Genomic DNA, 25758 nt, shown 5'->3' on the forward strand with positions numbered 1-25758 from the left:
TCGTCTATATGCGGATTCGTCATTGTCTCGAATGAGACCAATCACTGTTGTGTCATCTGCGAACTTCAGTAGCTTAACAAATGGATCATTGGAGATGCAGTCATTGGTATACAGAGAGAAGAGAAGTGGGGAGAGCACACAGCCTTGGGGGGCCCCTGTGCTAATTGTACAGGTATCTGATGTGATCTTGCTTAGCTTCACCTGCTGCTTCCTGTTTGTTAGGAAGCTTATGATCCACTTACAAGTCTGTTCAGGTACCTTTAGCTGGTTTAGCTTAGTTAGAAAAGTGCCTGGAATGATGGTGTTGAATGCTGAGTTAAAGTCTACCAAGAGGACCCTTGTGTCAGGTCTGGAAACCATACTAGACTTTAGGGTTCCAGACGCTGCCACATTTTTCCCCTGAGGGGAAGAAGGGGGGCTGAGGGGTATGGTAACATTCTTCAAGCGGTCAAGGTCGGATGGGTTTCACATCTGCAGGAAGAGTGGCGAGAAGATATTCGAATGAACTGGGAGAACGTGGGACCATGTGACCATCAAAGGGGTCAGGGGTGTGTGACTCTTGGGGTTTATATAACTGGGAAAAGAATCCGGAAGTTCAGTTTTGGAATTTCACTCATCGTGTGCCAGTTTCCTCATGCTAGTAAAGAACTCTGAAAAACAATGGCTTCTGAGTTTTTTTTATGCAGAAGGGGTTTTTCTGGAACCTTGACATTATTCCAAAACTCCTAACTTTCTTTTGCTAACGGTACCCTCTCCTCCGCTCAGAGGAGGCCCGTTAGGGGGGTGCTGGGCCCCAGCCTCCGCAACCTCCACAGCGGTGCAAAGACCCAGTGAAGATGGAAGGGCAGCAAGCTGAAAGCGTGGAAGTAACACAGAAGCTTGAATCTGACGATTTAGTTGAAATCACCTACTTCCCATCGGAAGATATGGGGCCGGGATAGCTCAGGCAATAGAGAAGCCTGTTATTAGAACACAGAGCCTGCAATTACTGCAGGTTCGAGCCCGGCCCAAGGTTGACTCAGCCTTCCACCCTTTATAAGGTAGGTAAAATGAGGACCCAGATTGTTTGGGGGGGCAATAAGTTGACTTTGTAAAAAAAATATATACAAATAGAATGAGACTATTGCCTTATACATTGTAAGCTGCCCTGAGTCTTCGGAGAAGGGCGGGGTATAAATGTAAACAAAAAAACAAAAAAAAAGATATGACTCAAAAATCCCAAGTGGTAGAGCCTGCTTGTCAGCTTGGAGCACGGCCCAAAGACTCCGATTTATGGGTAAGCTGTCGTTCAGGAGAAAACATTTCCCGGGGCGGAATGGAGAGCCCCCTCTCTCTTCTCAACCTTACTGGAGGACAGTAAAACCTGGAGAATCGGGAGAGTCACTGGATTGGGACCTGAGAAACCCCCTGAAATCCCAGTCCCTATTAGACCTCCCTGAAACTTTTGAGCATTTGGAAGTGAGGCCTCGTATAAGCTCAGCTCACCCACCTCAAGAGCCTTTAGCTCAGCCTAAATTCACCTTCCCTCCCACCAGAGAGGGAGAAATTACTGAAGCTCAAAGCCATTCCAATGAACGCAGGAGGACCTCCCTTCCCTCCTTCAGACGGCAGGGAGTTCAGGCAGCACCAGGGACTTGGGGGGAATCGCAACTCCCCTCTCCAATTGACTTTTCCCGCCAACAGAGGCCTACGCTGCCTCCAGATGCTTCTATTCCTCCTGGTTGGGCATTTTATCCTGGACAAGGGTGGATCCAATACCAATGGCAACCAGCCAGTTCAGCACCTTTCTTTCCTGGGGGCCCCAGGCCGATTTTTGCCTCGTCAGCTGAAGCATTTCAAGGACTTTCTTCTCAGCAGCCAGGGGGAATTCCACCCCCCTTTACAATTCAGCCACCAGCCACAATAGCAACGGCCCTCCCACAAATCCCTCTTCAACCGCAAGCAGGCCAGCTAAACCCACCTGCACCCCCTCACCCAGCCCCTCCCCATTTCAAACCAACCTTTGATGGGAATCCACACCACCTGGCTTACTTTCTCAGCAGAATTGAGGCTTACGTTGAACAATATAGACATCAATACCCATCAGAAAGAAGCCTAATCAACGCCATCTCGGATGGTATGAACGTGGGGCTAGCCTCAGAATGGATAGCTCAACTACACAATGAACGTGCACCAGAACTAAACAATGTTCACGGATTTATGGCACTGCTTCGCAACCGGTTTCAAGATGATGACCTAATTGCAGAATGTGAAACCATCTTAAAAACGATGAAGCAAGGTAACAAGCCTCTAAAACAATTTGTATGGGATTTCAGAAGGGTTGCTGGCAATCTTAGACATTGGCCAGATCGGGTCCTCCTCCACTACTTCAAAGAGGCCATCGATCAAAACATCAGAAAAGCCTGCTCCACCAGAGGAATCCCAGAACAACTAAATGACTGGTACAACGTGTCCATAGCTCTGGACAGAGAATTCAACCCCCTCCAAAGCCAGTCACAAACTACAACTCCACAACGACCACCTACAAGACCCTCCCTCTTAAGACCAACCACACCCTCCACCTTTCAGCCTTCAACAATAATCAAATGCTACCGTTGTGGAAAACTAGGACATCGGGCGTCAGTTTGCCTAGCCCCAACACCCCTCCCACAGTATCGCCCACCAACTGCTACCCGACCACACAAACCCCCTCGAAAGAATCCGAATACCAGTCGCTTTGCGAGACAAGCCATAGACCTCCCTACTGACCTTCCGTCATCTGATTCACCTCCTGACGACTCAAACCAAGCAGAAAACAACCCAATGGTGAGTGCATTCATTCCTCCTTTTGCTATCAAAGTCAACTTAATAATTCCAGGGGGAGGGGCCAAAAAAGATTTAGAGGCTATTGTGGACACCAGATGCCTAATTTCAACCTCTATGGTCGCCCAACTCCGTATAAAAACATTTCCCTTGAAACACCCAATTAAATTCCACCAAGTAGATGGAACCTTGATTGGTGGCGTTCCAGCGACCCAAATCACACAACTGGTTCGCTTAGAAATTGGAGCCCATCATGAATTTATAAGATTCATAGTAATTCCAAAGATGTCAGAATCCATCATCCTGGGTTTAGCTTGGTTGGACAAATGGGAACCCACAATCAAATGGGAGGATGGATTCAGGAAAATTATATGGATTTTCAGACCCTTAGACCCAATTCCCCCTACCGAAAAAAACCTTATCCAAAATGACCACCAGAGGGAACCAACAACCACCATATCCAATCCATCTCCTAATGAACCACGCATCCCTAAAGCATACATGGATTTATCAGATGTTTTTAGCGAGGATGAATGTAACCTCCTACCCCCCCACCGACAAACTGATTGCACAATTGAATTGCACCTGGGGGCAAAATTACCAAACCCAAAATGTATTCAATGACACCAGCCGAAATGTCTGAACTAAGAAAATACATTGACACTAACCTAGCCAGAGGGTTCATTGAACCAGCAAAATACACCCGGTATTCCATACCAGCTTATTAAAACCTGCTAGACAGTCTGGTCTGAGACCTCAACCTGCCGCTCCCCCACCACCCTTGATAATCAAAGGTGAAACCCACTATGAAATCAAGAAAATCCTTGACTCTAGACTATACAGAGGTCAATTACAATATTTAGTCCACTGGAAGGGATATCCATTATCTGAATCTACTTGGGTCAAAAGTTGGAAAGTAAATGGGGACAATTTGATTAAACAATTTCACGACACTTTCCCTGACAAACCTAAAAAACCTCTTGGAGAGGAGAGAGGGGGGTAGAAGGGAAGTGTGGACCACTGACACTCTTCTTTATTAACTCTTTGTTTTCTTTCCTAGGATATAGCTTCTTTTCCAAGGGGGGACGCCTGTCAGGCCTGGAAACCATACTATTTATTATTTATTTATTTATTATTTATTTAATTAAATTTTTATACCGCCCTTCTCCCGAAGGACTCAGGGCGGTGTACAGCCGGAATAAAATACAGAATATATACAATTAAAAGAAATTAAAATAAACTATTACTAAACGGCCGGTAATTTAAAAGATTTAAAAATTTTAAATATTACTAAAACCCCAATTTAAAATCAACTATTTATGCCAGTCCTGCTAGACTTTAGGGTTCCAGACGCTGCCACATTTTTCCCCTGAGGGGAAGAAGGGGGGCTGAGGGGTATGGTAACATTCTTCAAGCGGTCAAGGTCGGATGGGTTTCACATCTGCAGGAAGAGTGGCGAGAAGATATTCGAATGAACTGGGAGAACGTGGGACCATGTGACCATCAAAGGGATCAGGGGGGTGGGACACTTGGGGTTTGTATAACTGGGAAAAGAATCCGGAAGTTCAGTTTTGGAATTTCACTCATCGTGTGCCAGTTTCCTCATGCTAGTAAAGAACTCTGAAAAACAAACAGGAAGCAGCAGGTGAAGCTAAGCAAGATCACATCAAATACCTGTACAATTAGCACAGGGGCCCCCCAAGGCTGTGTGCTCTCCCCACTTCTCTCTGTATACCAATGACTGCATCTCCAATGATCCATCAGTTAAGCTACTGAAGTTCTCAGATGACACAACAGTGATTGGTCTCATTCGAGACAATGACGAATCCGCATATAGACGAGAGGTCGAACGACTAGCCTTGTGGTGCAACCAAAACAATCTGGAACTGAACACGCTCAAAACTGTAGAAATGGTGGTAGACTTTAGGAAAAACCCTTCCATACTTCCACCTCTCACAATACTTGACAACACAGTATCAACAGTAGAAACCTTCAAATTTCTGGGTTCTATAATATCGCAAGATCTCAAATGGACAGCTAACATCAAAAACATCATTAAAAAAGGACAACAAAGAATGTTCTTTCTGCGCCAACTCAGTAAGCTCAAACTGCCCAAGGAGCTGCTGATCCAATTCTACAGAGGAATTATTGAGTCTGTCATTTGCACCTCTATAACTGTCTGGTTCGGTTCTGCAACCCAACAAGAAAAACACAGACTTCAGAGGATAATTAGAACTGCAGAAAAAATAATTGCTACCAACTTGCCTTCCATTGAGGACCTGTATACTGCACAAATCAAGAAGAGGGCCGTGAAAATATTTGCAGATCCCTCGCATCCTGGACATAAACTGTTTCAACTCCTACCCTCAAAACGACGCTATAGAGCACTGCACACCAGAACAACTAGACACAAGAACAGTTTTTCCCCGAAGGCCATCACTCTGCTAAACAAATAATTCCCTCAACACTGTCAGACTATTTACTGAATCTGCACTACTATTAATCGTTTCATAGTTCCCATCGCCAATCTCTTTCCACTTATGACTGTATGACTATAACTTGTTGCTGGCAATCCTTATGATTTATATTGATATATTGATCATCAATTGTGTTGTAAATGTTGTACCTTGATGAATGTATCTTTTCTTTTATGTACACTGAGAGCATATGCACCAAGACAAATTCCTTGTGTGTCCAATCACACTTGGCCAATAAAAAATTCTATTCTATTCTATTCTATTCTAAAAACAATGGCTTCTGGGTTTTTTTTATGCAGAAGGGGTTTTTCTGGAACCTTGACACCTTGCATAGGTCTTTGGGGATTCAAGATGTTGTAGGACAGGAGTCATCAACCTTTCGGACCTCAGGGACCACTAAATTCATAATTTTAAATCCCGTGGACCACTAATATGATCTGCCTAATGACCCCCTATGTGGGAGTGGCTAAGTGGTCATGTGACTGGGTGGGCATGGCCAACTCGATGTCACTTGCGTTGAAGGGTGCCTCACCAGTCTCTACTTGCCCTTCCCCTCCCAGCCACTCCTTTCCTGCCTGCCCGGGCTCCTTAGGGCCTCAACAGAAAGCAGTTGTTGGAGCTAAGCAACCACCACAAGAAAGAGCTGGCAAAACAGCTGGCTCAGTTCACATTGGATCTGGCCAAGAAGGAGGCTCAGCAGAAGCACCTCAGGTGAGGACTACAAGCATAGGCTTTCCTAGCAGAGGTAAGACCTGCGGGAGTGCAAGGTCAGGGCACCTGGAGGCTCAGTGGGTTGAGATGGTTAGCCAGTTCCAGGCCATGAGGCAGTCCCACTGGGACAAGGCCCTCTGGCTCTTCGCCACCAGCAGCACTTCCCTCTAGCCTTTGCCCAAAGCCCCACACCAGGAGGCTAAAGCAGACCCCAAGTTGGAATTTCTGCCCTCCCCTCGGACCCACACAAAAAGATCCTGAAGGGGGAGATTCTCTGCAGCAACACAGATGTTCATTGCACATATCCGGCCCAGGGGCCATAGTTTGAGGACCCCTGATTTAGTGCAATATAAAAAATGCAAATAATTTTTCTGTGAACCACCAAAATTTTCTCATGGACCACCAGTGGTCCACGAACCAGCAGTTGGTGACTGCTGTTATAGGATGTAGTGCAGAGCCATATTAACAGCATCATCTGTTGATCTATTTGCTCGGTATGCAAATTGCAAGGGGTCTAACAGCAGATCCGTGATGGTTTTTAAGTGGGACAGCATTAGCTATTCAAAGGTTTTCATGATTACAGATGTTAGAGCAACTGTCTGTAGTCATTCAGTTCCTTGATGGGCTTCTTCGGACTGGGATGATAGTAGAGCAAGAAGGAACATAGCACATCTCTAGTGATTTATTGAAGATACGGGTGAAGATGGGGGCCAATTGGTCAGCACAGACCTTTAAGCAAGAAGGAGTTGTCTTGTCTGGGCCTGGAGCTTTTCCTGGCTTTTGTCTGTGAAATAGGTCTTGCTTTTCTGTGATCACTAGGGGTTGTGAACTCAATGGGATGGGGTCAGTTGTAGGAGGCTTGGCTGTTGTTGGTGTGTCTGAGATGGGGGTTGTGGAGATAGGTGGCTGTAGTTTCCTTTCAAACCTGCAGTAAAACACATTCAGGTCATCTGCCAGTTGTTAATTTCCTTCAGCCTGGGTAGGAGGTTTGCCATAGCCGGTGATATTTTTAAGAGTTTTCCACATGTTTGCTGCTTCATTTGTTGAGAACTGATTCTTTAGCTTTTCAGAGTAGCTTCTTTTTGCTGCTCTGATCTCCCTTGTTAATACATTTCTGGCCTGATTGTATAGCATTTTATCACCTTTTCTGTAGGCTTCCTGTTTGGAACGATGTAGCTGCTTAAGTTTAGTTGTGAACCAAGGTTTGTTGTTACTGTATATTTGCAAGTTCGAATATATCTTATCCTAATCACAGCAAGTATGGCATAGGAGTGGTTCAGGACCTTCAGGTATTTTAAATGAATCAGCTGCATCTTGTGTTCCTTTTTACCTGTAATTTTCTCTGTTTTCTTTCTTTTCTTGTTCCCCTGCCCTTCAGTTACCTCTGACAGAAGTGGTAGAGCCAATTGACTTTGAGAAATACCTTAGCACTCACTTACCAGATGCTGAGCAAGGCCCACTTAGTGACCTGATTGAGTTTCCTGCAAATGACCTGGAAGTGTCCCATGAACCCCGGGACTGTCGGACCCTGGAACCTGGTGGGCCTGAGGATGGGTAAGTGGCATGATGAATAATTACTGAGCTAGTTCTATCATACAGTTCCTCACTTGTTTTACCCTATAAGACACAAGGCTACAAGCACAGAGAATTTGACAGCATGCTTGCATTTTCTGAACTAAAACTTATAATTTTGTGCTGTTGAACAGTGGAAACATGTTAAAATGAATGTGGGTTTTAAAGAGGAAATCAATAGTTAATTTCAAAATATCCCTAAATGGTAATTGTATGATATTTGAGGCCTTTTGGATTGTATACTTATGAAGAATACAACTACCAGATGTGCAAGATGATTTTGAGTGGATTTCCCTTGGAGACTTTTCCTAGAATGACCCATGGTTATTACTTTGTTATTTGTCTTTTCACATGAGAATAGCAGAAAAATAGGAAAATATCAGAGATATATTTGCTGTATTGCTGGTATTTAGTTGCAAGAATTTTCTAAAATGATCATCAGCATCCAAGGACTTAGCTGATTGCATTATTTTCTCCGTACTCAGCTCACAAAACATGTAGCCAAGGGTGGAAAAGATTTCTTTTTTAAACAAAATACATAGAAGGAAGGGGTGGAATGAGATGTAAAATAACCCTTACCATAATTCCTAAGTTATTTTGGAGGAAGTCAAAATGTTTACAGCTTGACTTTGTAATGAGTTTCACTGGAAGCATGAAAATGAGGCACAGAATGCCAAATAAAATGGGAACGGAAGTAATCTTAAACTGTTAAGGTTTAAGGTTATATATACACTGTGTATGTAATGCTTTTGGATAATAAAGTCAAGGGAAGAAACCAGTTGTGGCTTCACTGAACCACATAGCGTGCAGGTTAAAAATAATAAAAGTTTAAAATTCTATCTTTTGACCCTGGTTTTGCAGATTTGAAATAAGAGACAGTAGTTCACATGGTGTATATAGGAACATTAGGTTAAAATATTCTACAGTGTAGGATGCTATAGATATCTATATAGATTCTTAGGATCAGTGATGGCTATCCTTGAAAACAGTCCAAGTTTCTCATGTGGCCCCTTAGGAAAAATTAATTGCCCATCGCTGCCCAAGATGATTCTACACTAGTTTGTACTCTAAATTCAGGTGACTCTGAGGACACAGTTTAACCCCCAGGTGGTTCCAAGGACCTCTCAGAATGTTAACTACTGGCTGACTGCAAGACTATAAATCCTTTCCATTGTCCACCAGTTAGTTAGAATTGAAGAAGCTTCTTGGGTGAGAAATGAAATGTCTTTCAAGAAAAATCAAGAAATTCCCGTTGCTGTTTGAAAAAAATCACCCTTTGGAACAATGCTAAAGACAATATCAGATATTATTATCTGGATTGAAATCATTAGTGTTAAGGTCGGTGCATCCAAAAGGTTTTTGTATTTATCACTTAAGGTTCAATCATATTTCTGCCTGGCTTTTAACATGCAGAAATGTTTTGTTCAGTGATGCTGAGGAGATGCATTCAAAATCGAAAAGAACTCATTTTAAAATTTAGAAATGGCACTAAGTTTTAGAAACTACTGCTCACCTATATCAAGTTAAATTCAGCACGAGCTTTCTGCTGTCTCTCCCATCTAAATATGTCCTACTGATTATCTTTTTTTTTATATATATAAATAATTTTTATTTCCATTTTCCAACATCATATTTATGTGCAAACTATTATCCATCATTAATCATTAATTTTCATTTATTTATTCAGGCCTGCCCGACTGCCACTTCCTTTCTTCACAACCTCCCTCTCTACCCTCTACTACTTTCACATCCTTCATCTCTTTCGCTTTACTACTTCCTCTCCTCCTTCTCCACTCCTCCCTTCTTACCCTATCTAACCTTCTTATTCCCTCCTCCTTCTACTCTTTCCTACCTACTTTCTTCCTCCTTCTACTTCTCTCCTTTTCTTTCTGAAATGGCAGTCGAGCATCCCCAATATCATTTTAAATTTTATTTTCATATCTTCAAAAATTACTGTACATTAATAATCAATCCATGTATCATTTCCCTTTCCCCCCTTTCCCCTCTTCCCCCAGACTTCCCAGAGCAAATACCGGGTATTACGACCAACAATCACAAGCTAAAGTATACAAAATATACATAACCTCCCACCTTTAAAAATTTAAAACTTTAGATCCCCTGACAATAAAAATAAAGAGATAGGAAAGAATAATAATGTCCTACTGATTATCATGGCCCCAGTTTGGAGGAGGAGGAATTGGAACTGGGAGCCTCCGATGGAGATGCCGTATCTCCCTTGGCATGTGTGGTGGGGAGGTCAGGGGCTGTCCCAGGCCCCTCAGGCATTGAGAGTGTTGGTTGACCCGACACAGAGCTGCTTGCCTTCACAGACACAGGGGAGGGTCAGCTGGTGATATGCAGTGGTGCTGACAGGCAGCAGATCACCCCTGGTGAGGAACAGATGCCTTTCCCACTGATCCAAGAACACGGAGTGTGGTGTGTAGGCAAGCTCAGAAAAGGGCTGCAAGGCTACTTGGGAGAAGGTTGCCACACCCCTTCTCACAAGGAACACCTGGAATGGATTGATTTAAAGAGAAGCCATGGGGAGTTAGTCTTTGCCAGGAACAATAGTTTGTTTTGGATTACACTCCTTCAACTTTGACTCATGCCTTTTGCCTTGCTTCGAGGACTGCCGTTTGTCTTGCCCTTACCTTGTGAACTGCTTTTGTCCTTTGCTTTCCTTTACCTTCAGAAGTGCCTTTGCCTTATACCTTGTCTTTGCCCTGAGGCCTGCCATTGTCCTATGCCTAGACTTTGCCTTGTGGATTTTCTTGGTGGGCTGTTGTTTAGGGGACTGAGGGTGGCTGCTGTGGGGTGGAGCCTTATTGGTCATTGGAGGGCCGTTCGTTGAACATTTCTTGAGGGCAATAAAGGACTCTCTAAAGGCCTGCCTTGCCTTGATCACCTGGTTCATAACACTAATACAGTTGTATACCAAGGAGGATGACCTTCAGATTGGGATAGGACATTGCAATGAGTTCAGTCCTTTTAGACTTTTGTGATCACACTTTCCTCCAGGAGTTCAAGGTGGCATATGTTGTACTCCTTCCTCCAGTTTTCACCTCAACAAGAAATAGATTGGGCTGTGAGACAGTGACTTTCTCAAAATTACCCAGCGAGCTACTGCTGCTTAGAGTGAACTTGAGCCTAGACAACCAAAATCTATCAGTGCCATAACCATTAGAAAAAGAGTCTAATATTTGTTATAGAGTTAAGAGTAATAGTCTTTACAACATCTGGTAAAAAGTACTGAAACCACAAAGTAATAGTCCTTTGTGCTGAATCTCCGAAATATTACCTCTGCTAAAAGTGTTGTTGTTGTTGTTGTTGTTGTTGTTGTTGTTGTTGTTGTTGTTGTTATTATTATTATTATTATTATTATTATTATTATTATTAATTGAATTTTTATACCGCCCTTTTCCCGAAGGACTCAGTGTTGATGAAGGCCATTTAGCTTTCTGCCAAATACAACTATCATTAGCCCACAGGATCAGTTTTTCAATATTTGATACTTGAATTTAAAAAGATAGAATACTTTTGTAAATTCTTTCAGAATATATGTAGTGTAATGATGAAGATGTTGAATTCAGAATGTTAGGTCTGAGTTCATTCCATCCCACCCCTAATTTGAGAGCTGACTTGGTGATTTCATTTATTTAATAATATACATATATCACCCCAATCAACACATTCTGGGTAGTACCCAATACAAAACTGAATCATAAAACTCAAGAGCTTACATTCAAATATCAAATCTAATAAGAACAATCCAGTGATCTTTGCAGCAGCCATCTGTCTGTTGCAGTCCAGTCTGCCTCATGTTCTGCAAATAAAATTAGGGGGTTCCCTATATGTTTCCATGGTTTTCAGAAGAAAGGTAGAATATACCATGGTACTTTGGTACTCATCATTACCAGTAATTGGTTCCAAGAGGTATGACAGGTATCAAATTTTTCCCATAAGGAATATTATAAATAAATTTAATGCATTCCCAAACCAAAGGCAATGCACATTTTTAAGGCAATATGTAAAAAGATAGTGTTGTATATCATTACATGAGAAATAAGCCTAAAAACTAATAAATACTTAGATTAAATAAAATAAAAACTTCACTTTACCTGTACTGTTCAGAAAAAAAGTTCAAAAATACACAAAATGACTACAGAAGTTAAAGTAAGACCACAAGGGGATGTGCACAGAGCAAGAGCTACTGCGTGACTAATGCATGACCTTTTGTTTCAGCTGGAAAGAGTAGTGAGTCATGAGGCAACCAACACCAGCAAGTTCTAGCTTGTGCGTTGAGTACCAAACAATGAGTACAGGGACAAAACTTTTTTTTCAAAATGCATTGAGTACCAAATGCAATGTGTTTCAAAGCAATCAAATACAAAGGGATGACTGTAAGCAGTAATAATGCTAATAAATAATTTGAAGTTGGCAACAAGCATGTCCCGAAGAAGATATCAGGTTTTTTAATATGTAGAGAGAAGCTTGATTTTAATTGATCTTTGAAATAAATTTGTTCAGAATAAATAAGTTCAGAATTGTATTAAATGTCACAGCTGCTTCCACTCAATCCCTAGGAAAGAAAAACCCTTGACTCCATAGTTTAGAGAAAAGATAATTTTACTAGGAATGAACTGAATACACCAATGGTCAGGCAACATCTGAAGCAAAATTCATGCGAAGAAATGAAGCAAACCCCAGAGCCCGCTCCCCAGTAGCCAAGCAACCAGAGTTCAAACAATGCCCAAGAAGATGTTTTGGGAAAGTCTTTGGCCAGGTACACTGTTCCTCCTTCCTGCATTCTGAAGCCAGGACGGTTGGCCTTGAAAATGTTAAACAGCCCAAGCTGGCCTCCCTGAGACCAGGCCTCCTCATTGCTTTTCATTTCCACCTCCTGCATTCTTCCCCTTCCAAATACTCAGTGCTCCCCCCCCCCCACCATTTCCATGCCAATTAGCAGTAAGCTTGAAGCGAAGATGCAGGCTGACATTAAGCCAGCTTGTTGTTTTTACAAAGTATTTTTACACATATTTTTTCTTTAGAAAACAAGATGCCCGGGTAAGAGATGCTGTCCAAGTCTACACAGAAGATTGGGTCATTGTCAAAAGGAAGTAAGTTTAGTAACATTTGTTTATCATTTATGGTGTCTCCATTGTTGCAGTCTTTTTAAGAAACATTAAAAAGTGGTTTCCTTGTAGGTGATGATATAAGTTTTAAACACATGAAGCGGTTTATCCTTTTGGATCTGGTTTGGGAATACATGAATTTGTATTCAGTTTTAAGCTGATGGACTATTTGATAGATAGGAGTCACTATTTTCAAAGCCATATTTATGGTTTTAACAATGATCCAGTAACGATCCGTAAGATTTGTCATGATTCTTGTGAATCTTTGACATGGAGGTCACTGTATGGAAGAAAGTACCCTTAGCATCTATGTGATATCGGTATATTTCATTTTCCTGTAGCATGTTTTGCCTTGTTAAATTGCTGAGTCCAATAAGTCTTGTTAATTTCAGAATGTTTTGAATAATCATCCCTGGTTCACTTGAATATTCATAGAAAGATGAATTAATCTAGAAGGCATTTAATGGCTTTAAATCTTTTCTGCATTCATGCTATCAATAGTTTTCCAACAGGAATAATATCATTGTTTTTTCTGCCTTTGTTTAGGTACCAGAAATTGAGTACCATGTATAATGCCATTACTGCTGAGAGGCAAAAAGAAAGGCAGAAAGGATTATCTGGACAAGTCTTTGAATTAGATGAAGTAGTTGAAGAGAGGAGCAATCAAGGGGATACGGTAAGTCAAGTAAGAATATAAAGCAACTCATTTAACAACCTTCCATTTTTTATGTAATGTGAGTGAGAGGATGGTGTCCATCTGCCATAAGAACAGATAAGATTCAAACTAGAATCTTTAGCAAGTGAATATCTTGATTCACAGAAAAGTTCTACTGTGCAGTCTTTGATTTATGTGTTTGATGAAAAAGTTGTAACCCAGCTATATCAAAGTTTGTGATCTGACTGATCTTTCTGAACATATGGATTTGAAATTCAGGTTCCAGTAAATCTGGTTATTGCATCTGTAAACCTATCTCATCTAGGATTAAGCTGTAGAAAGGATTAAAATACATGCAGTGTAGCAAAGTTTTCAGAACACATTTGTTTCATAAGTTTTCATAAACATTTGTTTTTATGCCAAAAACATATGCAGAAATCTCATAAACCCCAAACCTTATCTAAAGCCAGTTCTGGAATGTGAGACCATATTCAGGAGCGCACAGTCTGTATACAGTAGTCCTCCACTTACGAACACAATTGAATCCAAAATTTCTATTGCTAAGCAAGAGTTAAGTGAGTTTTGCTCCATTTTACAACCTTTCTTGCCATATTTGTTAAATGAATCTCTGCAGTTATTAAATTAGTAACATGGTTGTTAAGTGACTTCTCCATTAACTTTGCTTGTCAGAAGGTTGCCAAAAATGACATCGGGACACTTCAACTGTCATAAATACATGCCAGTTGTCAAATGTCTGAATTTTGATCAAATGACTATGCGGATGTTGCAGTGATTGTAAGTGTGAAAAATGGTCATAAGTCACTTTTTCAGTGTCATTGCAACGTTGAATGATCACTGAACAAATGGTTGTAAGTCATGGACTACCTGTACTATCATTTCTCTGAATGGCTTTGCCAGCTTTCTTAACCTTCAGGTTAAGAAAAGCAAAGTGGGAAATTAACCCACACTGGTTGAAAGCAGATACCGAAATACTTAAATCTATTTCTCCCCAGTTCTTTTGAAGAAAACCAAATCCTCAAAACATACCCTTTGAATGTCAGAATCACATTTTTTCTAAAAGTAAAACAAAGGTGTAAAAGTAGAAAATGCATGGAGTGTGACCAAAACTATGTTCACATTTGAATTGAATTAATTGGCCTTGGAGTCTTCTGCGTATTAGTTGGACTTTTGAGTTGAAAAACAACCTCAATACTAGTCTGGTTTATGGAAATCTTCATAAATATTCTTCTTACGATGTAGGTTTAATATATTTAATGTAAACTCAAATTCAAAATATGGAATTTTAATTTAGCCATTGACAGGCAAGATATGGTATAGAAGTAGTTCAATAACCAAAATTGAAAGAGAAGCCAAGGGACGGGATGGGACAATTTGCCATGGCCAACTCACCGCCAGACATCCAACAATTGAATCTAATTTAAAATAATCTTAAAAATATTTTAATTTTTGTCATTCACATTTTATTTTGTTCCTCCTTTTGCATCCTTTCTTTAATGATTCTATAGCACCATTTCTTTGACATTAGTTCCCATGGTGAATTGCCCCTTGGTGAAGTGGCCGTGGTGAGTTGTCCTGTGGCGAGTTGGCTGTGGTGAATTAGCTACAGTGAGTTGGCCATGTCAAGTGACCTTTAACTATCCTTGCACAAGTGCTTCCTCACAATTTGTCATTATCACTTTAATGATCACATTACCATTCATAATGTGTCTTGAAACATGTAGATGCAGTTGCTTTTGAAGGGATGAAACCCTAACTCTCACCTTCTCTTAATTCATAATTTAACTTTCAAGATACAATAGGATCCAGAAGATATATACAGTTACGTTGATTAAATTTTTCTCTTGTTTACTTTTGGCATGGAATATTATATTAAAAGAAGCTTTTCAAAGCCATTTTTTTAAACTCACAAGGTGTCAGCCTCCGCTTGCTGCTACCTTATTACTCTGTTTACTCTCGACTGATTTATGCATTTATTGCTCTGCTTGCTATATGACTATGGCAGTCATGGAAATGTGGGGGGGAGGAGTTGTCTGGGCTATGGTTGTGGGGGGGAAGCATTCTGGTGGTGAAGAAGATTAGAAGAAGTTTCCCTCTGTGTGTCTCGGCAGTTAAGGGGTGTGCTAATAACGGTCAAGGCCAACCATCCATGCATACTGGAGGATGCACACTACATGTCCATCTGAAGGAACGTGAATTGGACAATACTGACCAGAATTAAGGGAGGAGGGCTCTGGGGGAATTTCCTATATGTGAATCTCGCGCCTAATGTCTCAGATCTTGCTTTACTTTGGTTGCATTCAGTTCATACTTAGTAAAAGTACCTTTTCTATGAAAATGGAGTCGGGGTTTTTCTTTCTTGAGAACTGAAAGGAGGCACACCTGACACAAGGGTAGTATTTGATATTTGCAAAATTTAAGATGCAAAATTAGGGGGAAAATTACTAGATTCCATCAAAGATGGAGAGTAGAAAAGAGACCCTGTCTTCTATCTATCCTCAGTACCGTAATATGAACTCTTGCCTGATTTCATATATGCTGCTAGTCTGCTTAATATTGGAAGAGAAGGCTATAAGCAATGCTAGCTTGGTTAGGATGTCTGCCTGCAAAAAGGCAACACTTGGCATATATTCTGAGCAACAAACTCTTTGGATTGGTGCTCATTTGCAAGGTGCTTCTTTAAATTTGCTATCAGCAGCAGCACTACTACTCTTTGTTCTCTATAGGGCAGTACATAGACATTCTCCTGTGTGCTGCTGCCCAAGCAATGGGTGATAACCTTGTCTGATTAGCCAGAGACTGAGTTGTAATTTGTTTAGTCACACCTCCTCCTTCCTGTTTAGATCCAGTTTGTTAACTCAGTCGGCCTAGAGAGACTTTTCTCATTGAGCTCCATTGCTTGGACTTTTTTAAACAACGCATAGAAGAAGGTGATATCTAGAATAGTTTGTTTCTGCTGGAAAGCGGTTTCTGGCACCGTACCCAGCCGAGCACTCATCAGCTGAGCCGCAGGGCTCCGCAGTGGCAAGTTGTACTTGTGAGAGGCATGCATGGTGCGTGGAGCCATCAAACATTTCCTGTTCACTCCGGAGGCTATTTTTAGTAAGTTTGGTGCCAGATCAGCATGGGGAGAGCCATGGTGCCAGCTCTACACTCCTGAACTTGGTCACGGGTCCGTGGTGTTGGATTCTAGCTCCCTGGGCACGCTGTGGTAGCTTTTGCGCTTAAAAGCCTTGGTGTAGGTTTTGTGCCATTTTGGATGCCCCCCCCCGGCAGCTTTACTTTCTTCCTGCTTTCAAGCCATGGTATCAGCTTGGCGTGGCTAAAGCCCTAAACTGCCCTCCACACTTGTGTTTTTACTCACCAGGGAGGTAATTTGGAAATCAATTGGCAGCAATTATTAGAGGTCTTCCAACGAGGATTTTTTTGCTGATTTGTTTCTCAAAATGGCGGCTCACAGTTACTCTCCTTCTCGCACCTCTGCCTCTTCCTCCCTCAGGCAAAAACCTTGGAGGTTCCAGTTCCACAAATGGGGAAATCAAGGTCTAAAGGGCCCTCTACTAGATTCCAGCCCTCTGCACAAGCCTCCTCTTCATCTACCTTTGAAAAGATGCCATGAGGCGACAACGTGCCTTAGAAAAACAATTTGACATGGCCCCCCAAAAAAGGCAGAGGCTGGCAAAGACCCTTCTATCCCTGCCTGTAGCAGGGAAGCAATGGATCCCTTAGACAAGGAAATTTTGATCCAGAAACTCCAGCCGGACCAGTTTGGCTGGTCTCCTATTGCTTCTACTACTAGACAGGAACTTCAGGCAGCAAACATGGATATCTCCTTGGAGGTAACCAACCCTGAGCCAGGGCCCTCTCATCACAGGGCTTCCTGTGCCTCTGTTACTTTAACTCCTACTGCAGCGGGGCTCTGCCCAGAGGAAGGCCAGGGCGCTGCACTGTCACAAGAACTGTGTGACATGATTGCCGAAACTATCACAAAGGGGCATTGATGCTGCCCTTATTCAAATGGGTTCCTTAGCCCCGTTGCCAGTGGCAGACCTGAATCTGAGAGCTATTCCACCAATGGGTCATTCTGACAGGGAATACATTCTGGATCCTTTGCAACATAGTGACTTGTCGTTTATGGGTGAAAAAGAGGATGTGGCAGATTATAATTTTTCCGAGGATGAAAGGGTCATCCCTGACAAGCCTGCTGCCACAGGTCTGTTCTGTCATGACCTATTTAAAACCTTATTGCACAAGGCAAAGATGACAGCCAATATGGGGGCACTTATTGGAAAACCTGAGAGATCTTCAGACCCTCAAGATACCATGGCTCTTCTTTTCACAGAGCCAGTCACAGAGCAAGAGGCTGTTCCATTGCCCAAGCACTTTGTTAACATCATACAACAACAGTGGTATCAGCCCGGGTCCATCTCTGCCCCCAGTGATATGGATAGGAAAATGTACAGGGTGGAACAAGAGCTCGAGGAGCTCCTCAAACTTCCAATTGTTGATGTTCCAATGGCCAGTTTGACTTCATTTAACATTCTTTCTTCCAATTCAGCCGAAGGCCTGAAAACTGAGGACTGAAGGGTGGAGCTTGCTGCTTGTAAGACAACCTAGCAGCCATCTGGGCTAGTCATTTGCCACAGCGACATCCTTTCTCTCTAGGACATCCCTAATCTGGCTTCGTCAAATGCAATCCCAGGCGTCCCCTGGTGACACCCGCTTGCATCAAGACATAAATAATCTGATTGATGCTGCAGATGGAACCCTCAATTTGGCAAAATTTGCTTCAAGGGCCTTAGCATCCAATGTCACTTCCAGACGCCTCTTATGGCTGAGGCACTGGCACGCCGACATGAAAACAAAATGGCGACTAGCAGCAGTTCCATTTAAGGAAGGATCTCTCTTTGGGGTAGTCCTAGACCCTGTTTTGATTGAGAGTAAAGATAAAAGAAAGGTTCTTCCTCATGCCTACAGATGAGCAGATAGACGAGCTGGTTTTCCATACACAGGCAGCACTTTCGAGCATCTGACACGGGGTTTCAGAGCCTGGTCTACCAAAGATCCTTTCTACCAACCACAGATAGATCACAGGACAGAATCCCTTTGGGGATCGCTCTAGACAGCCACAGACTAGGCGTCCCTTTCGAGAAGCTGGTTATTGACCTTACCATTGGACCAAGTGACTGTCATGACAAGGGCCCTATAGGCGGTCACCTTGGCAGGTTTGCCAACTGCTGGTGATGCATGAACGATGCCTAAGCCTTACAGACTGTGACTCTTAGCCTTACCCTAGAGTTCAGTTCCAAACCTCCTCGATGGTTCCTCCAATGCTCAGTGTCACAGGACGCCACCAAGAGGTCTCTGATGGAAGCCAAAATCTAGCACCTGCTGGCCATTCAGGCCATAGAACTGGTACCTCTTCAACACCAGGGGTTCGGTTTCTATTCGATACTCTTTCTGGTGCAAAAGAAATTGGGCGAAAGCAGAGCCATCTTAGATCTGAAGAAGTTGAATATACACATCAAGTACAAACACTTCAAAATGCAGTCCTTGCACACCATTCTGGGTTGCATCGGACAGGGAGATCTCTTAACATCAGTAGATCTATGAGAGGCTTATCTGCACGTGCCCATCAGATCATCTCACAGAAGATTCCTCAGGTTCTCCTATGTGGGACTATATTACCAATACAAATCTCTGCCCTTTGGACTATCGTCCACCCCCAGACTATTCACAAAACTTCTGGACATGGTGGCTGCTCACTTGCGGACAAAACCCATATGTTTGCTATGTTATCTGGACGACATTTTGATCCTGTCATCATTCCCCCAGCAGGCGAGTCTAGATCTCCAGATCACGGTTCAAACCCTCCATGGGTTTACCGTGAATTGGGAGAAGAGTCCCATTACTCCCTCCACCAACCTGGTCCATCTGGGTGCAAGGATCGAAACTCAGGCCAGCCTCGTCTTCCTCTCCCAAGAGCGTCTGTCCAGCATCCGCACCACCATAAGGCAAGTCAGAACCCTCAGAAGGGTACCATTGATGGTTCTTTCCCAATTGTTAGGCAAAATGATTTCCTGCCTACAGATTGTACCTTGGGTGAGGTTGCTTTCCCAGCCCCTTCAATGGTTTCTCTTACCAAGTCAACGGGTGGGCCACAGCAACTTCCCCAAATGGGTCAGAGTTTCCTTCAAGATAATCAGATCCTTGGAGTGATGGATGTCATCAGCCATGGAGCAGGGGTGTTCCTTCAGGGAGCACCCCCGCTTAACCCTGACTACAGACGCCAGCCTCTTCAGCTGGGGTGCTCATCTACAATCTTGAGTCAACTCAGGGTCGATGGTCTCCAAACAACCTCCTCAAAGACATCAATTGGCTGGAACTGACAGCCACTCATCTGGCGCTCTGCCATTTCCAAAATCAACTGTCAGGGCACCACGTGCTGTTACTGACAGACAGTATCACAGTCAAGACACAGGTGAACCATCGGGGAGCACTTGTCCCAGGGCACTGATGCACGAGGCTGCAGCGATAGGTCTATGGGTGGAGACACATCTGTTATCCCTGCGAGCGGAACACATCTCTGGGATCTCCAACATTCAGGTGGATTGGTTGAGAAGAATGACCATCGATCAGGCAGAATGGAAACTTCATCCAGATCTGTTCCACCAACTGTCAACCAAATTTGGGCCAGCCCAGCGAATGCATAACTTCCATGGTTTTACACCAGATTTTGAGCCCCAGGAGCCGAAGGGATGGATTTCCTGCATTTTTCATGGCCCCAGGGCTTATTGTACACATTTCCCCCGATCGTCTGATACCGAGGGTCATCAGGAAAATGCTGGAGGAAAGCACAGAGGTCATCCTTGTAGCTCCTCACTGGCCCAGAGGGACCTGGTTTGCGGATCTAGTGACCCTATCAATTTCATTTCCCTGGAGAATCCCTCCAGATAGGATCTCCCTCAGCCAGGGGGCCGTGCTACACCCAGAAACTCAAAACTCAATGGTTTCAACTGGCTGTCTGGCACTTGAGAGGGAGTTCCTGAAAAAGGACCAATTCTCTGGGAAGGTAATCTCTACCATCCTTGTTTCTCAATATCCGTCGACAACTCGCATATACAACGCCACATGGAATTCCTTTTGCCACTGGTGCACTAGAAAGGTACTAGCCCCAACATCAGCCTCTGTACCTCAGGTATTGGACTTCCTTCAGGAGGGGTTAGATGTAGGATTAGCAATACCCTCTGTAGACAAGTAGCCACTTTGGCAACTATTCTGTCCTGTGAAGGAGCTTCAACCCTCTCTCAACACCTGAGGGTTCGTAGCTTTCTAAAAGGGGCTTCCAATCTACGACCTCCGCCTGTTCACAGATACCCTTCTTGGGATCCCTCCCTCATCTTACAGTCACTCACGTCCTCTCCATTCGAGCCATTGAATTCCGCCAGTCTCAGGTTTCTGACCTTTAAGGTCGCCTTTCTCATCACCATCAATTCTGCCTGAAGAATCTCAGAACTGGCGGCTCTCTCCGTAAGGAAGGACAGTCATCCTTCACCTGGACCCAACGTTCATTCCAAAAATTAACTCCTGGTTCCATCGGGCCCAGGTCATCTTACCGGATTTTTTGTCCAAATCCCAAACATCCCAGGGAATGCTGGTGGCACACCTTAGATGTATGCAGACCCCTGCACATATACATTGCCAGGACGGCACTGTTCCAGAAGACAGAGGCGTTATTCGTCTCTTTTCAGCCCAGGTCCCTGGGCATAAAGGTGACTCCATCCACCATTAGTCGCTGGCTCAAGGCCTGTATTTCTCTAGCTTACGATCATCAGGCTCGACCTATTCCTGGCTGCATCACGGCCCATTTTACATGAAGTGCAGCCACAATGGCAGTTTGGGCCACTCAAGCTTCTATACTAGAAATTTGCAGGGCAGCCACTTGGGCATCGCCTTCTCCCTTCATCAGAAACTACAAGCTTGACATGTTTGCCTCAACAGAGGCGGCCTTTGGGAGAAGGGTCTTGCAGCAGGTTCTTCCAGTCGACAGGATCCTGGAGGTTTCTACTCCCCACCCTAGGGATGCTTAGCTTGGATATATCCCATTGCTTGGACTCTCTAAGCAACGCACAGAAGAAGGAACATTGTGCTTACCTGAACATTCGTTCTATGTGCGCTGCGTGAGAGTCCAACCCCTCCCTAAACTTTCCGTAGGGGATCCAGGGTCCGGGAGAGTATGTGTTTTCTCATTACAGGTTATGTCTTCTCCAGATCCAGACCATTGTTAACAAACGAGCTAAACAGGAAGGAGGAGGCATGACTAAACAAATTACAACTCAGTCTCTGACCAATCTTACTTACGGGACCGCCTGCTGCTACCGAATACCTCTCACCGACCCGTGCGCTCTCACAGAGAGGGACTCCTCAGGGTGCCGTCGGCACGACAGTGTCGTCTGGCGACGCCCAGGGGAAGGGCCTTCTCTGTGGGGGCTCCCGCCCTCTGGAACGAACTCCCCCCAGGACTCCGTCAACTTCCGGACCTCCGAACCTTTCGCCGCGAGCTTAAAACTCACTTATTCACCTGCGCTGGACTGGGTTAGTTTTTTAAGTTTATGGGTTTTTAATGGGTTTTATTTCTAAATTTTAATTCTGGCCAATTTAATAAGTTTTTTAATTGTATTTTAATTGTATTTATAGTGTATTATGTATTTTTACTTGGCTGTGAACCGCCCTGAGTCCTTCGGGAGAAGGGCGGTATACAAATTTAAATAAATAAATAAATAAATAAATAAATAAATCAGTCACCTATTGCTTGGACTGTCACGCAGCGCACATAGAACAAACGTTCAGGTAAGCACAACGTTCCTTCTCCCTTGCCTTAACAACAAATGCTGCTCCATCTGTCTTTCAGGATGACATAAAGCGCTGCTCTGGTTCCTTGGAAGATATGCCCCGAGGCAGTTGGACATCCAGTATCTTTGACCTGAAGAACTCTGCAGCTGACTTTTTACTGCGTTCACTCCTGGTGCGCACTGCCATCGAAGAGACTGACTGCCGTAATGAGGAGCTGCGCAAGAAGAACCGACATCAGGAGATATTGGCCCTTTACTCAGCCCCTGATGAAGTGAGTAGAGATACTGAGATTCCCTTTAGCCTTCTATGGAATCTAGTAGGATACAGCAGATGGTAGCCACATGAGCCTACAAATGCACTTGTTTGCACAAAAGAACAGGCTTATGTAGGTTATTTTTCCATGCTGTGGTCTTTGCTGAGTTTTCATAAAGATTTAAGGGATTCTATTTCCATTGATTCTGACAACAAAGGGAAGCAATCTTCACTAAGTCTTGGTGGGCAGCACTAGTGGTGGTAACTGGCTTTGCATGACCTTACATTTTTTCTTTTTGAAACCTTGGATTGGTCAATTTTTGCATCCTAAGGTCATGCTTGCTTATTTTTAGTTGCTTGTTTGTTATTATAACTCCTTCAAGTAACAATTAATCAACCAATCAATCTTTATTCAGTCATAAGCAGAAGATAAAACAATTAAGAGAAAAAGAGAAAAATATAACATTTTAAAATATTTTTTTAAATAGAGGACATACTACAGCATATTGTGAAAACTATAGAGCAGTAACTTAGCTATGATCAACCAAGTGAGATCAGATTGATTAGATAGTAACAATTTAAGATAAAAGGAGTCAGAATAACCAGGATGCTTAGTGAAAAATGAAGACAATAATTCCTGATGGAGAGGTCAATAAGGGATAAGATAAATGATCCATCATTTCAATTATTTCTCCATCACATGGACTGTCTGTTCAAAAGGAATATTGGTATCTCTCTTCAGTAACAACTGTTGGGAGGGCATTAAATTAGCCAAGAATAAATCCCTTCTAAATTTCAGAATTGTTAAGTAGTTTAGGTATCTGGCTTGTGGGAGAAAATCTGCAGAATGCCTCAAGAATAGGCTTTTGGGTAGAACTGATGAATTTGGTTGCAGTTCTAAATTGATGACCCATTGTTTGAGATCAGCTAGTGCACATTCATAGCGCACCAGTATGAGAGTTGCTCAAGTAAAGCTATAAAATGGCAATTTAATATGTAATATCTGGCACCAAGAAAACTGAAAGTTATCAGTCATCGTTAAAGGGGTCAAGCCAACAAGGGGAAAAAAGCACTTAAGCCAGTAGAAGATATAATTCCAAGCAGAAGTTTTGATATTAAATATGCCACAATGAAGCACCACATTTTGAAAGCAGTGAGATACTTGAAAAATAAATCTGAACTCTTGGATTGAACTCTTTCAAGGGAAATAAATGACTTAAGCAAATAAAGGAGGAGAAATTTTGGAATGTTGTACAAATAAATGCAAAGACTAATACAGAATAACAGAATAACAACGTAATATTTTATGAGCTTTCAAAGTCTCCGTCTCTCTTAGCCTCCAGTTTACAACTGGGTCAGTGACATATGTTACTTTGGCTTCCCAGGAAGAGGCAGTAGAACGGTGCAGCATCCCAGATATTCCAAAAGAGCAGTTTGGGCAGAGGATCTTAGTGAAATGCTTGTCTCTGAAGTAAGTCACAATTTCTTGGCAATGCCAAATGTCAGGCAGAAAAAAATGATTGAATGTAGAATAAATTGTTTTTTTTTAAACTGTTGTTTTTGTTTAATGGTATTGTGCAAAAAAGGGGGCTGAAAGATGCAATCCAAAGTACAGCTTCATATGTACTGGTTTTGTTGGAGGATGCACATGTGTGTGCATTTGCTACCATAGTGTGAAGAAGCTACATTATCACTCAGTTCTGTTAACACAGCAGACTTCTGTGATACATTACAAACAGGTAGATGGCAGAATTACCTGATAAGAGGTTACTTTGGTTTTGGATTCATATTCCTGAGCATTGGAAACTGCATGCTCCTGGCAGCCCAGCCTTACAAATTAATGCCCAGAAAGGCAGTTTGTGCTGCCCACATACTTAAGATGGAGACAGAAGGAGACCTGGTATGACCAGTCAGAAGACATTTCCCTCTCTAATGGATTTTGATTGATAGAAAAAATATGGGGAAATACAAGATGTTACCTCCCTCCATTACTACACTTCTCAAGTTTGAATAGTCATTAATGTCTGAATGGTGTGTTGGATTTCCCACAATAGAAGAATAGAATAGAATAGAATTTTATTGGCCAAGTGTGATTGGACACACAAGGAATTTGTCTTGGTGCATATGCTCTCAGTATACATAAAAGAAAAGATACGTTCATCAAGGTACAACATTTACAACACAATTGATGGTCAATATATCAATATAAATCATAAGGATTGCCAGAAACAAGTTATAGTCATACAGTCATAAGTGGAAAGAGATTGGTGATGGGAACTATGAAACGATTAATAGTAGTGCAGATTCAGTAAATAGTCTGACAGTGTTGAGGAATTATTTGTTTAGCAGAGTGATGGCCTTCGGGAAAAAACTGTTCTTGTGTCTAGTTGTTCTGGTGTGCAGTGCTCTATAGCGTCGTTTTGAGGGTAGGAGTTGAAACAGTTTATGTCCAGGATGTGAGGGATCTGCAAATATTTTCACGGCCCTCTTCTTGATTCGTGCAGTATACAGGTCCTCAATGGAAGGCAGGTTGGTAGCAATTATTTTTTCTGCAGTTCTAATTATCCTCTGAAGTCTGTGTTTTTCTTGTTGGGTTGCAGAACCGAACCAGACAGTTATAGAGGTGCAAATGACAGACTCAATAATTCCTCTGTAGAATTGGATCAGCAGCTCCTTGGGCAGTTTGAGCTTACTGAGTTGGCGCAGAAAGAACATTCTTTGTTGTCCTTTTTTAATGATGTTTTTGATGTTAGCTGTCCATTTGAGATCTTGCGATATGATAGAACCTAGAAATTTGAAGGTTTCTACTGTTGATACTGTGTTGTCAAGTATTGTGAGCGGTGGAAGTATGGAAGGGTTTCTCCTAAAGTCTACCACCATTTCTATGGTTTTGAGTGTGTTCAGTTCCAGATTGTTTTGGTTGCACCACAAGGCTAGTCGTTTGACCTCTTGTCTATATGCGGATTCGTCATTGTCTCGAATGAGACCAATCACTGTTGTGTCATCTGCGAACTTCAGTAGCTTAACAGATGGATCATTGGAAATGCAGTCATTGGTATACAGAGAGAAGAGAAGTGGGGAGAGCACACAGCCTTGGGGGGCCCCTGTGCTAATTGTACAGGTATTTGATGTGATCTTGCTTAGCTTCACCTGCTGCTTCCTGTTTGTTAGGAAACTTGTGATCCACTTACAAGTCTGTTCGGGTACCTGTAGCTGGTTTAGCTTAGTTAAAAAAAAGGCAGTTTGTGCTGCCCACATACTTAAGATGGAGACAGAAGGAGACCTG

At 42.7% G+C, this 25758-nt stretch overlaps 1 protein-coding gene across 17 annotated transcripts in view; it reads left to right on the plus strand.

Moving 5' to 3' along the window:
* Positions 1-25758, plus strand: part of DOCK6 (dedicator of cytokinesis 6) — a 213849-nt gene that overhangs the window by 43228 nt on the left and 144863 nt on the right. For 15 of the 17 annotated variants that reach the window (XR_009153092.1, XR_009153093.1, XR_009153094.1 and 12 more), the window contains exons 3-7: positions 7369-7544; positions 12611-12679; positions 13241-13370; positions 22279-22491; positions 23858-23943. Coding sequence is in view for 11 of the 17 variants with exons in the window: in XM_058165870.1 (XP_058021853.1) it covers positions 7369-7544; positions 12611-12679; positions 13241-13370; positions 22279-22491; positions 23858-23943 (674 nt within the window). In the remaining 6 variants the exon portion in view is untranslated. Of the gene's footprint in view, positions 1-7368; positions 7545-12610; positions 12680-13240; positions 13371-22278; positions 22492-23857; positions 23944-25758 lie in introns of those variants that run through there. The other 2 variants (XM_058165880.1, XM_058165882.1) reach the window with 2 other exon arrangements.

The sequence above is a fragment of the Ahaetulla prasina genome, chromosome 2, assembly GCF_028640845.1.
Source record: "Ahaetulla prasina isolate Xishuangbanna chromosome 2, ASM2864084v1, whole genome shotgun sequence".
Taxonomy (NCBI): Eukaryota; Metazoa; Chordata; class Lepidosauria; order Squamata; family Colubridae; genus Ahaetulla; species Ahaetulla prasina.